We start from the raw sequence: 13,375 nt of genomic DNA, 5'->3' as shown, positions 1-13,375 counted from the left end.
TAAAGAAAACACGTGGATGCATCAGTGATCCGTCTGTGGTGCTTGCAGATTGTGAAGTGCATTATCTAGGTGCGAGATTGTGATTGAAGCGTTCATGTGACCATGTCTTGCCAATCAAATCATGTCTTGTTATCCTCACTGTATATATGTCATCTTTCACCCGTTAAAATTTAGTTGTGAGTCGGCACACGTGGTGTATTTTCCGTCATCCTTTGTCCCCGTTTCTAGCGCAGTTAAAATCTTTCCAATATGAACGTGACTTTAGTAAATCAGCCAATGCTGAATGTCCAACGCTGCCACTGGAAGTATGCTTTGCAGCAAAAGAAGAAAGAGGCGGGGCTCGTCACGCGAGTGTGATGTGCTCCCTCAGCTCTGGTATGGGAGAAGGAAGGCCACTTACTGACGCTAGTTGAGGCAACGGAGGAGAGCGTCCTTGTTGGCAGTGACGCTCGCCTCCTCACAGCATGGCAACAGGACATTTCTTCTATCTCCAATATAGGTAAATCACAGTGCATTGTGGACAAGGGACGACAGCATAAACGAGACACACAGCCTGAATTTCCGGTTTATTCTTCTGTTTCCTCTAATAATGAACTAATTTGAAAAATTATTTCAGTAAAATGCTCCTTAGACTGCAAGTTACAATTTCCAGTGTATGACTAAAATTTGCAATTTGGCATGGTGAGGGGCCCTTTAATGCACCTCGGGTGGTCAAAATCCACAGCCCTCCACTTTGGCATTCCTCATAGCCCATTGTGCACCTTCAGGACATTTGAAGTCAGACACTTCAACCCCGTGCATATTTTTCTTTCACTGGGCCTCTCCTACTCCCTTGTCTCCCCCTTTCTTTTTTATTTGCATACTTTCCAGCAAGAAATGACATGATGCACCTCCGTTTCCCTACAGCTCTTCATTTTGTGCAAAGTGAAAATAAAATCACATTGGTGAGAGTATATTTCTACTATAACATGGAAGCTTCCACTATGTGTACAAAGTGACTGCTCTCATTATTTACTGCTTATGTTGTTACTGGTCAAGTGAAATCCAAAAGGGTATACCTTTGTTTTCATCGGCTTCTGTTTTCAGTTTCTTAAATTTTATAACTTTCTTCACACATAATATAATTTTTTTTGTAATTATTTTTGCATTCAGCTTAGCACTGTACAAGGAGCCCCTGAGAATGCAATAACTGGCATTCAGAACAGTGTTTCAGAGCCCCTTTCGAGATGTCGTACATTTAAAGCAAAAATTAAGAAGGCTAAGAAAACAGTGATAGATGACAATGGCCAGTTATTGCAAAGTAAAGAATGAGCTTTCTATGAAAATGAACCAAGCCCAAAGTAAATTGTTTTATGAACAATTTTGGGCATTATCTGAAACAAGGCAATGAACCAGTAACCAAAATGTGTAATCTCACAGTCACATCTTGTGGCATAAATAGTGCAACATTTTAACTACTATTTTCAAAGTGTCTTTTTGAAATCGGATGAATGTGAGCAAATAGCCATTTCTGATGGATTGGATGACGATCTTGTAATCACCTAGGCTGGCCTTCTAGCAATGCATCTTAAACTTGGATGTCAAGAAATCACCCATGCCTGACGAGCTTCCTAATGTATTTCTGCAGCATTATGCCGCACAAATCTCTGAATTTTTAATCAATTTTCACTGTTGGGTACTAGGGAGGTACCACGTGATTGGAAGAGAGCTTGCGTTGTGCTGATTTAAAAAAAAGGTGAGCGATCATCAGTTTGTAGCTATCGCCACGCTTCACTCACCTGTGGCTGTTGCGAGTTGCTCAAGCACATCATTACTACCTACATTAACAATTTTCTTTCCTAACATAATATCTTATCATCTGCCAACACTGATTTCAAAGGGGGATGTCAACAATAATGCATCTTGTGACATGTACATGAATTTTAATCTGTACTTGACTTGGGTGGGCAAGTCTATGTTTTGTTCTATTTTAGCAAAGCGTTCGACAAGGTACCTCATGGAAAGTTGCTCCTGAAATTGGGCGCATAGGCCTCCCCTTTAATATTCGATAGATTTGAGGCTACATTTTGAACAGGCTGCAGTATGTACAAATTGGTTCCTGATCATCTGATTCACTGAACATTTCTTGGGGTATCCCTCAAGGAAGTGTGCTGGGGCCATTATTGCTCTTAAATTATATAAATGATTTAGTCTGTGGTTCCTGATGCTGTGACTATGAAGTTATGCGCTAATGACTGCATTGTATTAAAAGAATTGCATCACAACGTGACTACAGCTCATAGAGTGCTGTTTATGCTATTGAAGAGTACTGCAAGAATTATGACATGTGCTTTAACATTGAAAAAACTGTGATTATTCATATGACGTGACAGAAAGCTCGCAGTTTATTACTATGAACTACAAGGTAAAGCAATTTCAGAAGCAGGGATTATACCTATACCTCGGCATATCTATTACCAATAACTTGAGCTGGTCTATTAACATATCTGACATTGTGTGTCTACCCTTAAAGAGAAAAGTGAAAACAGCACCAGCAAGTGTTAAGTATCTTGCATTTAACTCGTGTAAGAAGCAAGCTAGAGTACGCTTAGATTATGTGGGACCTTCCTACTAAAAAGACATCATTAGACTTGAACGCATTATTAGAAAGGCGGTTAGATTGATCTTCGGTAAGTAGAAAAGAGAAGACTCGCCATCTCATTTAATGCAAACAAATAACATCCAGACACTGCAAGTTCGATGTAAAGTTAGTTGCCTTACATTTCATAATGTTTTATTAGGTAAACTTAATGCAAGAACCCCTAAATATCTCAAGCCTCTTAACAAACTATGAACTCTTCAAAGCCACAGTCGCCCATTAACTCCCACTTTTTGCAAGAACGAGCAGTCAAGCACAGTTTTTTCTTGCAGTCTATCAAAGAGAGTAATTTTTTACCACTCAGTGTTTTTGAGAGAGACATATTTTAATAAGATGTTGGAAATGTTAGTCTGGCTGTTCGCCTGACATTGTAGCTGATGATGCTGTAGCTGCATTGGAATGCCACTTTTATTAATCTGTGTTGTCATGTTGCTACTGTTGATTTCTCTGTTGGAATCACTTGTAATCTTATATGGTGTAATCCCTCCTGCTTTGGCCAATTCCTGGTCTGCAGTATTTTGAAATAAATATAAATAAATAAAGATGAGCCACATGTCATGTAGATACACTGTGATGGGCCAAATGGCCATATTTAACTGTACAAGCTCTAGACTGATACTGTGGCCTGCTGGGTACTTTCTTAAAGAGCAGCTCCAGTGATTTTTTTACTGAATATAAAGGATGTTTTAAAAAAAATTCTTTGCACCTACTGTGAAGTGTAGTTCAATTTGCATAAGAACACAGAACTACTTAAAAACAAACACTGAAACTGGACCGGGTAGCCCAAGGGCTCTTGGGCTGCTTCACACATGTCAATGCTGTCGTTAAAATGGGCATACGCCAAGAAAAAGAGCAAACATCTTTGCACATGTGACTACAGTGAACTCTAACAATTCTTGGTGGAAAAGATGCATGCAAGAGGCTTGTGCTATGAAGATTGCATTGCTGTGCTGATATTTTTATACTAGCAATTTAGCTGAACACAGTTGCTCACAGCAACAACGTTCCTGCATCCTTCGAAGATAGGCTCACAGGAAGTCTGCACTAACGCACTGTTGCTACTTTGCTGATGTTGTGAATGACAGACAAGGTGGCTACTACAAATTGTCCATTTAGGGGCGCTAAATCAGTACTGCGCTTGCCAATACCAATTTTAAATAAAACTATGCAAATATCAGTTGCACAATTTCTCATACATGACCAAGGTTTTCAGCAGAATGTACAATGCAAATTTTATTCAAATCAGTAGACCTTAAAAAAATAATAACAGTTACCCTTTATGATGTGCTCCACATGGTTGCATTTAAAAGTACACTAAAGAGAAAAACAATTTCAGCTGTAATAGGAAATACCCTTCTACAGTACCAATCAATACAAAAAAAAAAAAAAAAAAGTCAAAGAAGAGGCTTGGTAAGCCAGAAAAGACAGAAATTGAAGACGGGTGGCTACGAAGCCGTCAAGTTCCTGCACCAGCTCACTTTGATGTCGTGAATTTTAACCACGTCTGCTTGGACCTAGTTAATTTTTTTATCAGTAAAGATGGACTAAATTGTATTCTAAAAGAGCCACAGACGGAATTTGCCAAATTTTAAGAACTTTTACTGAGGACGGCCCTGAGGGAATGATAAATGAAATAGGAAAAAATAAATTTATATCTGTGACATCGCACTGACATACCGGTTCTGAGGTTCTAGCGCAATATTTAAAAAATGGAACATTGATCTTCATTTTCATTACTAATTTTCAACCCATTTCTGTACAATTAGCAAAAATAGAGGTCTGAAAGAATATTTTACCCATTAAACTGATTTGGCATTTACGTTTAGTCTCCCTTTAATTAACCTTTGACTGCCAGTGCAGAGATAACTTGGGCACCCAGCCTCGCACAGCACCCAAGCAGCACCTACCACTCCTGAGTATACTCATTTTGTGTTTTCAGTGCATCTGCTGCCTCTCCAGAAGCAACTTGCGCAAAAAAATAACATTGTGTACCTCCTGTGCCATGTCTTCTAATCACACACGAACCTTGTAAGTTAAATTTCTGACTGCAGGTGGAGCAAATGTCTCTGTGCTCTTTGTATAGGCTCCCTTTAGGGAGCCTACTAAGCCTATACAGTAACTTTATAATTGCTCTGTTGCTTTGTCATGGTAGGGCAGCCATGGCAAACCAATGTGGCAGGTCCATCTGCTCTTGATGAATTATGAATCGGTAGAAACTGACAAAAGAGAACTGGTTTCTATGTAGCATGGAATGTCCACTGACCCAGCAAGAGAGAGAGAATTAAGAATTAAAAAAAAAAAAAAAAAAACGGCTGGGACTAAGTATCGGAGGGGCAATTCAGAGCGCAGGCTACTTTCCCAAGCGTATCACCCCTGAAGGAAGCCGAACGCCAGGCCGGGGTATGCTTGTACCCTTTTGAACCAGTGGGTGCCCGGCGGCGGTGGGAATCGAACCCACAGCCTCCCGCAGCCGAGGCGGGCGTTCTACCACTAGGCCACGGCTGCGGTATGACCAGCGTGGCATGTCTGTCCATCCTGACTATGACAGGAGAAGGAATTTATAAACTGTTCGGAAATACTGAAATGGGAGAAAACAGTGACAAAAAACCAGCTTCTATGTAGCACGAAACGTTGACTGAACCAACATGCACGGAAAAAAAAAAAAAAAAAAAAAAAAAAGCAGCAGGGGCTTTGCAGCAACCAGAAACTCTGAACAGCCAAAGGCCCTCGGTCTTTTCTGCTTTGCCATTCTCAAAAGGGCGGTTGAGTTAGCTTAAATATTTAATGCATTAGCTTTCTTAGGGTACTTCACACACTTTCTGAGCGTCAACTATCTATCAACATATACTCAAACATATACTCAGAGCCTGGACTGTAGGCTATGAGTAGACCAAATTGCTTGCTATATGTTGCTGTTGCTTGCTTTTTTCAACAGCTGCTGCAATACACATGGGATACATTAGTCTTCTGTTATGGTGCGGTAGCTACGTCACGTCTTGTGAACTGTTCACAAGAACTGTTCCGTAAGCGCTTTTTCTTTACTGCTATGACTATATTCCTATATTCTTCGATAAGATGTGCTTCCAAAACAAAATGAGCACCCATACAAAAAATTTCAGGTGCTAAAAGCAAAAATAGGACCATACATAGAAACAAAGAACTGAAATAGGCATTTATAGGCACCATAAAGTCAGTGCTAAACAACTACTTAACCCATAATTCGTGCTCATACACTAAAAGGGTGCGGCCTTAATGCATGGGAATAGGCATTGGTCTATAATCCGGTCTCCAGGAAGCTTACATTTTTTTTATTGAAATGTATTCACTTTGTAGTTAAACGCTCCTCACCTAATGCGTGCTCTGGTCCCCTTGTGTTCACTAACTTGATGTTGTTGTTGTTGCCTCAAAACATGGCTCGTACCCACGAGGGGGATTGGCCAGACTGGATAAAATAAAACATACACCCAATAACGTACAAAAGGGGTAAAGGCGAACAATCAAAATGAAGATTTTGGCAACTAACCCCTAACACAGATTTTGAGAGGGCCTATACATAAACTAACTAAATAAGAAATTAAGAGAAAACTAACTACAAAAATAAAAATAAAATACTATGTCCCATGGTCGGTACCCTAGCAGCATAACCTTCCGGATGCTTCAATGAATTTGTGCACAGCAGTGATCATCGAACCCTGGCTTGTGCCTAATTGACAGGCCCCAAAAGACAAAATGTTTGGTGTTGTAAGTGCCAAACCCAGATTACTATACTTGGAAATATCAGAAATATTCTACGGAGGGAGGAGAAGCGGTGGCAAGAAAGAAAGAAATGGTCAATAGATTCTGCTTGATTACAAAATGAGCAGAGGTCAGTGATTGATAAACCAGATCTATGAAGATAAAAATTTAGGTGGGGAACTCTGCAGCGGAAATTTGACAGCGCCACCTCACACCCGGCTCCTTCAGCTGTCAACTTCTTCACTTCTGTATAGCCAGCTTCATTAATTTTCTGTTGCCAACTTCTTCGACACTTCTCTGTAGCTCAGTGCTCCTCACTCAATTGTTGTTGTTGTTGCCTCAAAACACTCACTCAATTCACACTCTGGTCCGTTTCTCTTCACACTTCTTTCTCCACACTCAGCTGCTTTTGATGCTGTCTTCTCTGCTTATTCTCTGTAGCTGACTTCCGTTTTCTGTTGCAAACTTCTTCACTTCTTGTCTCTTGTACTGCTTGTCTATACAGGTACACACACATTTTGGCAGATTTGCCAAGACTATTCACATACCCTGTGTCACATGCTCAGTTACACATATCCAGTGGCCCAACCCAGGAAGCATGTAACTAGCTAGTAGAAGTCTACCTTCTGGCTTGATCCATCTAAGGGTAGGGCTAGCAGCTGTCTTTTGTAAGCTGTACTCTAGCCTTAGACTTTTACAAGTCAGCTGGGAGCTCAGCTGATGCTCCCTCCACTTATGGCTAGTAGCTGCCTTGGGAAGCACTGCTGCAGCTGCGATGTAGACACTGAATGTTCAGGCTTGTTTTAGATTTGCAGATGCTTTTAGCTCTACCTACCATGTTTACGATCCTGGAAGGTTGAGTACTTATCTTACATGTCACTACAAAAGCACAAGAAAGGCAACGACCACAGTAAAATTTTCGCTTTGACTGTGGTCAGTGTCTTTCTTGTGCCAAGTTCATTCCTAAACAGATGAGCTGTTGTCAAGCCCTTGATTTCAGGCCACTGTAACATTACAAAATTATCAAATGTCCCTGATAATTATTTTAAGAATAAATACAGTGTAACAGAATATTTTTTGACTGCACATAGAACCAGTACCGAAATAGTTCAAGAAATCTATTTTTGCTCTATAGTATATTGTTCTCCTGCACCTTACTTTTAAACTGCAAGACAACAGTTTGTGACAGAAATGTACCTTATGGCAGGTAGTGCCAAGACATTTGCCTAAGCTCATGCTAGCATAAGGATTTCTAGTGATCACATGGCGTCAGCACTCAACAATATTAATGTGTATGAAAGTTGGTAATGAAACATTATTGGAGGTTTTCATACAAATTCTGACGTCGGTCACTACGCATGCATTTTCATTATTCGCCATTATTTTTAAGAACTGAAGACACAGCTGAAACAGGTGCTGCAGTTCAACCTACGCAAATGCACACTGTGCACATAGTACATCAGTAGCGCACCCAGGATCTCTGCCAGGGGGGGGTTGACAGTTTGCCAATACCATCTAAACAGCACTAATTTCGATTTCTTCACGAGACATTATCCAAAAATGCGCTTTTTGCGAGTGTGCAGACGATTGCGCGTCTTACATCTTAATTGCAGTACTCAAATGCGTAAGGAAAGAAAAGGGGTTAAACAAAAGGGGGGGGGGTTAAGTCGGCCTCAGGGGGGGGTTCCAACCCCCGAATCCCCCCCCGTTGGTGCGCCACTGTAGTACATAGTAGTCAACTCATTTTGTTCAGCAATTATCAGCATTCGAGCACCATGCCTGTAAATTGTTCTACATTTTCTTTGTCTGAAGGACCACTGTTTTGAAACAATAGTGGATCAGTTTTAGCATACCATACCATGCATGCTGGCTGTATAGCAGTGCACTTAATAAGCATGTCTATCTGAAATACTGCAACAAATCAATCAATCAATCAATCAGTCAATCAAAATAATGTTTATTATTTAAAAAGGTACATATTGTGTTGAATATACAGAACGAAGTCCCATAGCTCAAGGCTGCAAGGGGTCCTCTTGTTTTGAGGTGCATGAAGAGAAGTGAGTGAGCAACAGTGATTATACATTTAAAGAACCCCAGGAAGTCAAAATTAATCTGGAGCCCTCCACTATGGCGTGCCTCAAAATCAGAACTGGTTTGGCACACAATTACAACCCCAGAAAGAAGAAGTGATTATACATTAGCAACGCCTAGTAAGCACAACTATTAAACATAAATTAATTCACATATGACAAAACGGTAATAGTAAACATGAGGACCATCAACTCAACCTTCTATTAGAAACAGGATTAGTTTTTTCTTAAATGTAACAAAGGATAGACATTGTTTTAAATTGTTATGCGGGTTATTCCAAAATGCTACAGCTGCGAATTGGGCCATGTGTTTTCCATAGTTACTGTATACTTTTGGTAGCAAAAAGGTGTTATTCAAAGCAAACCTGGTGTTATGGAAATTGTAAAGGCATACCTTATCAAATACATTAATTGGAATGAGGTTGTTTATAGTCTTGAATATCGTGATGATTAGGTGATATTTAAGCATAAGTGTTAACGGAAAAATTTTATATTCCCGAAGGAGTGCAAGGGTGTTGGTGCGGAAAGTACTGAAGGTGATTAACCGGACGGCTTGGTTCTGTAAATGCTGCAATGGAAGTAAATGTGTGGGATACGCATTACCCCAGGATGATACACGGTAAGTAAAATGGCTGTGAATGAAGGCGTAGTATAATGATAATAAAGTAGGACGGCTAAAGTATCATCGTGCTTTTATTAGGATTCTTATCCCATAGGCCATTTTTCGTTTTAAGTGCAAAATGTGTTTAGAATATTTTAAGTTGGAGTCTAAAATAACAACTAGGAAGGAACATTGCTTAACAGCATTCTGGAAAGTAGGTTGAAGTTTTAGAGGTAGAGTTAAAGATCATAAATGTAGTTTTAGATGGATTAATCTGGAGAGAGTTGAATTTGCACCATTCTGTCAAGTTTCTGAGATCATCACTAAGCTTTGTAGTTAGGGAAAGAATTGATGAATCTGTTGTAACTATTGTCGTGTCATCTGCATAGAGAAAGGATGTAGAGTTATAAATACAGTTAGCGATGTCGTTAATGTAGATCAGAAATAGAAGCGATCCAATTATAGAGCCTTGAGGTACACCTTTTGTCATAACTTTTAAGTTAGAAAATACTCCAGAAATATAAACAGCTTGTTGTCTGTCCGATAAGTAACTTTTTATGAGGGCTAGTGCAGGTCCAACAATTCGTAAAGCGGTTAGTTTAGCTGCAAGAATTTTATGACTGATGGAATCAAAGGCTTTAGTAAGGTAAATGAACAGTGCACCGGCATATAAGCTTGAGTCTATAGCCAATTTAATCTGGTCCATAAATGAAAGCAGTGCTAGGTTAGGTGAAAAACCTGGGCGGGATCTGAATTGATGGGGTGATAGCAAGTCAAATTTAGATAGGCATTTAATTAAACGTTTCTCTATACATTTTTCAAATACCTTAGATACCATTTTGCAAATACCATGGTAAGAAAGAGAAGAAAGGAAACCGAGGGCCTGATTTAATATCATAAGAAGCCAACAAACAAAGACAGCAAGGTGTCTTTGTTTGTTGGCTTCTTATGAGATTGCTAAAATAAGGCAAGGTAGAAATGGGGCGATAGTTTGAAATGAGTGTGCGGTCTCCTTCTTTGTGAAAGACAGACAGACAGACAGACAAAGAACTTTATTAAGGTCCTGAGGAGCCAGCCATTGGAGCCCCCGAGAGGCCCCTGGCTAGCTGTTGGCTAATCCCATGTTGGTGCCGGGAGGCCATGCCTCTCTGCTCTCTCACGGGCCCTCTGTACAGCCTTGTACTGGTCTTCCTGTTTAGTGCTCGTGATGGCCTTCTCCCAGTCCTCGCTGTTGTTGAAGTAGTGTAACACAGGGCACTGCCAGAGCATGTGGGCTAAAGTACAGAATTCTTCCCCACAATCCGGACAATGAGAATCTATCTCTGTGTGTAGTCTACTCAGGAAGCCTCTCGATGGGTACGAACCCGTCTGAAGCATCCCGAGTGTACGGGACTGTGCTCTACTCAATTTAGGATGGGGAAGTGGAAAACGTCGCCGCTCCCCTTTGTAATGCGCCGTAATTTCATGGAACGTAAGTAGAGGGTCACTATGGCCAATAGTCTCCGAACTCGCAGAGTTCCCACCCCCGTCGCGGTGCGTGAGTTCTCGCGCACGGCGGTGAGCAATCTCATTGGGGTTCAGGCGACCCGGCAACACGTCGTCTCCCATGTGGGCTGGGAACCAAGTAATGTGGTGGACAGAGTCTGTATCTGATTTCTTTTTTAGAAGCGCTGCCGCTTCTTTTGCTACGAGGCCTGAGGCGAAGGCCCTGACCGCCACGCGGGAGTCCGTGTAAATAATCGATCGTTTGGGGTCAAGCAATGCGATTGCAATGGCAACCTGCTCAGCCACATCGACCATGTTAGTCCTTACCGAAGCCGCAGAGAGAAGTTCACCCCTGTCGTTAACAGCAAAGACTGCGAATTTATCCGCTCAACCATACTGGGCGGCATCTGCAAAGGATTCAATGCCGGAAGTGTTCTTTAAAAACGCTTTAGCTCGCGCTACTCGCCTTCCCTTATTGTGCTGCGGATGTACATTTCTAGGAAACGGATCAACGACGTAGTTACCTCTGACCTTAACATCAAGTTGTACAATCTCCCTCAGGCTAAAGCTAGGTCGAAGACCCGCTGCCTCCAGAAGACGTCGGCCGGCCCGAGAGCCCGAAAGTCTCACAACCTGCGCAGCAGACCTTTGTGCCTCAATCAGCTCGAGGGTAGTGTTGTGAAGCCCCGGCTGCATGAGTTTCTCAGTGCTTGCTGTAATCGGGATGCCCAACACTTTTTTGATGCTTTTCTGCATCAGGGTGTCTAGTTTGTCCCTCTCCGTTTTTGTCCAATGTAAGGCTGAAACAACATAATTGACGTGGCTCATGAGGAATGCGTGATGTGCTCTAAACAGGTTGTCCTCACCAATCCCTCCTTTCTTATTAGACACTCTCATGATCAGTCTAAGAATGCTTTCAGTTTTGGACGTGAGGTGAGCAATGGTCTTGGCATTACAGCCCCTGGAGTCAAGGCAGCAACCCGAGGATTCTGATCGAGCCGACCCTGGGGATCTTCTGACCATTCCTCATATAAACATCAATAGGAATCTGGTCTAGAGGCGTTAGCCCTCAAACCCCCTGTCTCGATGGCCTGTATAGTAAAAGTTCGGATTTATTCAGGGAGAGCTTAAGTCCCGTTCCGTCAAGGAAGGACTGAATATACCCTCTAGGGCTTCCTGGAGCATCTGCTCGACGGCCGCCTCCGAACCGCCCGGGCACCAAATTGTGATATCGTCAGCGTAGAGCGCATGTTCCACATTCGGTACAGCTGATAATGTCTTAGAAAGCCCGTGCATCGCAATTTTGAATAAAAGGGGGGAAATTACCGCACCGTGAGGGTCCTTCTTTGTGAATTGGGATTATTTTCACTTTTTTTGTGCATCTGGAAGCATGTCTGTCTTGAGCATGAGATTTGTAATGTGGGAATGAGGGTAAGCGATGATATGTGCGACTAGTTTTATATTTGCTGGATGAATATTGTCAAGGCCGGTGCTGGTTAGCTTAAGCTGTGTGATGATAGTAGTGATTTCTTCAGGACATGTAGGAAAGAGGAAGAAAGATTGGGCACAACGATTAGATGACCCAAGTAATGAGCTGTGCTGATTCGAGGAATTAACAATAAAAAACTCATTAAATGCATTGGCAATGTCATACGAACATGTAATAGGCTGGCCCTCAGATTGCAACTCATCTATTATAGTGTCATATGTGTTCCTGTTCAAGAAAGAGTTTATTATTTTCCATTGCTCCTTTGTATTTTTACTGGCTTGATGGATCTTGTCATACTACTGTCTTTTGGCTTCTCTCAAAACTTTATTGAGATATTACAATATGTAGGGTACCTAGACTTAAGTTTATCATTGAACGAGTGTGTTCTTACTTTTTTTTTGTAAAAGCTTCCTTTTTACCGCATGCAGCCTAAAAGAGCATTAGTCAGCCAAAAATTGTGCTGGGTGGGGTATACGTTTTTACACTTTACAGTGGTAGATCAAGCCTGTAGACAGGCTTTTATGACAGACAAGAATTTAGTATAAGCCATGTTAGCATCTGTAAGTGAAGTAACAAATGACCAATCTATTTTGCTGATGCAGTCAAGAAAATGTTTTCTATCAGTTAATTCCTTGTGAAAAGTTGTGTTTTGTCTAATGGAGCTGTATGGAAGCCGAAAGAAAATAGGGTAGTGGTCAGTTATGGAAACTTGAAGGACGCCGCAGTCATTGTGTGAGACAATGTTAGATAATATGTGGTCAGTGAGGGTGTGTTAATTAATACCAGGAACACATCTTGTTGGGAAGGGTTATGAAGGATTCATAACCATAGCTGAAAAAGCAGTTAGTGTAACGAGTATAGTCCGAAGTGCTATCATCTAAAAGGTTGATGTTCATGTACCCCATGATGGCAACACTTTTGTGTTTCACAGCCAATGTGCTAAGTAGAGAATTTAATTCATTACAAAAATCTGATACTGATGATGACGGTGAATGATAGATGCAGCCGATAATAATTTTCTTTGTGCTTGGTGGCATTGGTGACTGTATTTCTATCCATACTGATTCACAGTTTTAGCAACAAAGCTTAAGATCGGGTCTCCATTTGTAGGACACTGCAGATGAGATGAATATTGCAGCTCCAACGTGGTTGCTTGATAAATGAAAACAATGTTCAGAAGCATATGACGGAAAATATAAATTCTTGTCAGCAAGAGAAAGCCATGTCTTTGACATGCAGATGAATGTAAACGGATGGCCTAGTGATGTCAGTAGAGCATAGATTTCATCATGGTGTTTTTCGATACTGCGCACATTGAATGGATAGCCGAAATACAA

At 41.2% G+C, this 13,375-nt stretch overlaps 1 protein-coding gene across 4 annotated transcripts in view; it reads left to right on the top strand.

The window, feature by feature from the left end:
• The first annotated feature begins 1,690 nt into the window (after nucleotides 1–1,690).
• The window catches only part of LOC119436068 (uncharacterized), a 79,810-nt gene continuing 68,125 nt past the window's right edge, over nucleotides 1,691–13,375 (top strand). Inside the window, exons 1-2 of one of the 4 annotated variants that reach the window (XM_049655486.1) lie at nucleotides 1,691–1,735; nucleotides 8,966–9,082. In XM_049655486.1, the coding sequence (XP_049511443.1) occupies nucleotides 9,037–9,082 (46 nt within the window). In that variant the 5' untranslated portion in view covers nucleotides 1,691–1,735; nucleotides 8,966–9,036. Of the gene's footprint in view, nucleotides 1,736–8,670; nucleotides 9,083–13,375 lie in introns of those variants that run through there. The other 3 variants (XM_049655494.1, XM_049655503.1, XM_049655484.1) reach the window with 3 other exon arrangements.

Source organism: Dermacentor silvarum, chromosome 1 (genome assembly GCF_013339745.2).
Source record: "Dermacentor silvarum isolate Dsil-2018 chromosome 1, BIME_Dsil_1.4, whole genome shotgun sequence".
Lineage (NCBI taxonomy): Eukaryota > Metazoa > Arthropoda > Arachnida > Ixodida > Ixodidae > Dermacentor > Dermacentor silvarum.
The sequence above is the reverse complement of the archived record's forward strand: the minus strand, read 5'-3'. Positions and strand labels throughout refer to the sequence as shown.